The sequence below is a fragment of the Oratosquilla oratoria genome, chromosome 24 (genome assembly GCF_046742065.1).
Source record: "Oratosquilla oratoria isolate Oo_2021 chromosome 24, ASM4674206v1, whole genome shotgun sequence".
In the NCBI taxonomy this organism is placed as follows: domain Eukaryota; kingdom Metazoa; phylum Arthropoda; class Malacostraca; order Stomatopoda; family Squillidae; genus Oratosquilla; species Oratosquilla oratoria.
This window is the reverse complement of record NC_134800.1, coordinates 16,773,984-16,776,483: the sequence shown is the minus strand read 5'-3', so window position 1 is coordinate 16,776,483 and position 2,500 is coordinate 16,773,984. Positions and strand designations below refer to the sequence as shown.

Below are 2,500 nucleotides of genomic sequence, written 5' to 3'. Positions count from 1 at the left end.
CACACACACACACACACACACACACACACACACACACACACACACACACACACACACACACACACACACACACACACACATGAGTATTATAACCACCTGCATCTACTCACATCTTATTATTCCATGTGGTTGTTTCTTAACGTTTCTCCTTTTTTCATGTTCATATTTGCTTATACCATTTCAGTATAAACTCACTGATATCCTTATAACCAAAGATACTTTTCACCATGGCTCTGTCCTAAGTTTTTTTTTTTTTCTCTCAACCTCTTCCCATTAGATTTAAGGGTGCCTGGTGGTATAAAGACTGCCATGATTCAAACCTGAACGGCAAGTACTTGAAGGGGACGACGGAGTCTTACGCAGACGGAGTGGTATGGAAACACTGGAGAGAATATCACTACTCTCTCCGCAGTACGGAAATGAAAATTAGACCAACTGGTTACCTGAGAACCTGATGTATTATATAAAGAAAGGAATCAGTCACCTTTAGTACAATAGAAGTGATTTTTTTTTGGGGGGGGGAGGAGTTGGGGGCAGGTGGTAGTGGGGTCCAGGGCAGACCTACCTGTACCTCACATAGCCCTCCGTTGAAGATTTGTATTGCTCAAGATATTAATTAGATACAAAAGTTCTTTCTCTGTATCATGTATCAAATAACATATGCACGAAGAAGAAAAAGAAATGTTATGTAATTCTCTCGTGCCCATTTTTCATATAAAATTCTATCAAAATATACGACATATACACAAAGTAATATATATCGTATGATTTACCTACATCTTTTATGAGATAATTGTGACACTTGTAGAAAAAATATTTGGAGGGAGTTAATATATATATATATAGATACATATATATATATATATATATATATATATATATATACATATATATATATATACACACACACACACACACACACGCACATATATATATATATATATATATATATATATATATATATATATGTATATATATATATGTGTGTATATATATACACATATGTACATACATATATATATATGTATATATACATATATGCAAAGTAGACCACTTGGAAAAATAAACTAACGAAGCAGAGCGCTTTCGTATATTACATCTTTAGTGCAATAAGTACATAGTGATAGGAATGCATAGAAAATATATACATGATACAAAGGAAGAAGGACAGTTTGAATAAGCGTAGCGACCAATTACCCCCCTGGAGAGCGGAAGGTCATTGACAATTATCTTGATGGTGGGGCGACATCAGGTCACAGTCGCCAGGGTCACTGTTTCTACTAATGATATAGGGCGACATTAGGTCAATTCGTTGGGTTACATTTTACCTGATATTATCTTACTAATTTCTTGATAAATGAAATTATCAAGTTTGTATAAGCCTTTATGTAAGTTGGTATTTTGATTACTGGTGGTATGAATCAAACTACACTCTATTAAATTTCTTGCTATTATGTTGTTGGTATAATAGATTGCCTGGGCATTACCCCAATCAACTGGATGATTATTCAATTCAATATGCTTGAATATACCACTAGAATGATTGCCATCCCTAACATTTTTCTTATGTTGTTCAATTCTAATGTTTAAGGGTTTGGCAGTTTGACCTATGTAAAATTGATTACACATTTTGCAAGGAATTTTATAAATGCATCCTTTTTTTTTCAATACTATTGTTGATGAGTTTATGTTTTACTGTACTATCATGTTTAAAAACTACCTTTACGTTAAATCTTTTTAATAATTCTGTGATACTTAACAAATTTTCTTGAAATGGTAAAATTAAAACATTATGATAATTGAAAGGTGATTTAGGCTGAGGAGTTAAAAAAGATTTCCTTGCAAAATTGTAAGCAATATCAAGGAATTGTTTAGGGTATCTTAATTCTAGCCCAATGTTAAAAACATTTCTGATTTCTTCAAGATAATTGTCAATGACCTTCCGCTCTCCAGGGGGTAATTGGTCGCTACGCTTATTCAAACTGTCCTTGTTCCTTTGTATCATGTATATATTTTCTATGCATTCCTATCACTATGTGCTTATTGTACTGAAGATGTAATATACGAAAGCATTCTGCTTCGTTAGTTTCTTTTCCAAGTGGTCTGCTTTTCATAAGTGAACACACGTACCCGTGTTCTTATTAGCATGTATATATATATATATATATATATATATATATATTTGTATCTGTATATGTATATATATATATATATATATATATATATATGTGTGTGTGTGTGTGTGTATATATATATATATATATATATAAAAATATATATATATAAAAATATATATATATATATATATATACCAGGAAGTTAGCAGACGCCCTTAATGCAAATTCAGTCCTTGTGGAAAAGAAAGAGTACCATTACGCTACTTCTGTCTTCACAAAATATACTAATGTTGGGCGGTGTCTAAATGCCAAGTGTGAGTGTCCAGACTCTTATAAGAGGCCTGTAGTTGGTGCTTACGTTAGGCGGGCCTTCTTCCATTGCA

General features: G+C 32.5%; 2 protein-coding genes across 2 annotated transcripts in view; both read left to right on the top strand.

The window, feature by feature from the left end:
• Positions 1–476, top strand: part of LOC143038215 (techylectin-5A-like) — an 866-nt gene extending 390 nt beyond the window's left edge. The window contains exon 3 of the mRNA XM_076207223.1: positions 278–476. Within this exon, the coding sequence (XP_076063338.1) occupies positions 278–455 (178 nt within the window). The 3' untranslated portion in view covers positions 456–476. The remainder of the gene's footprint in view (positions 1–277) is intronic.
• Positions 1–2,500, top strand: part of LOC143038479 (ficolin-2-like) — a 224,632-nt gene that overhangs the window by 62,886 nt on the left and 159,246 nt on the right. The window lies entirely within an intron of this gene.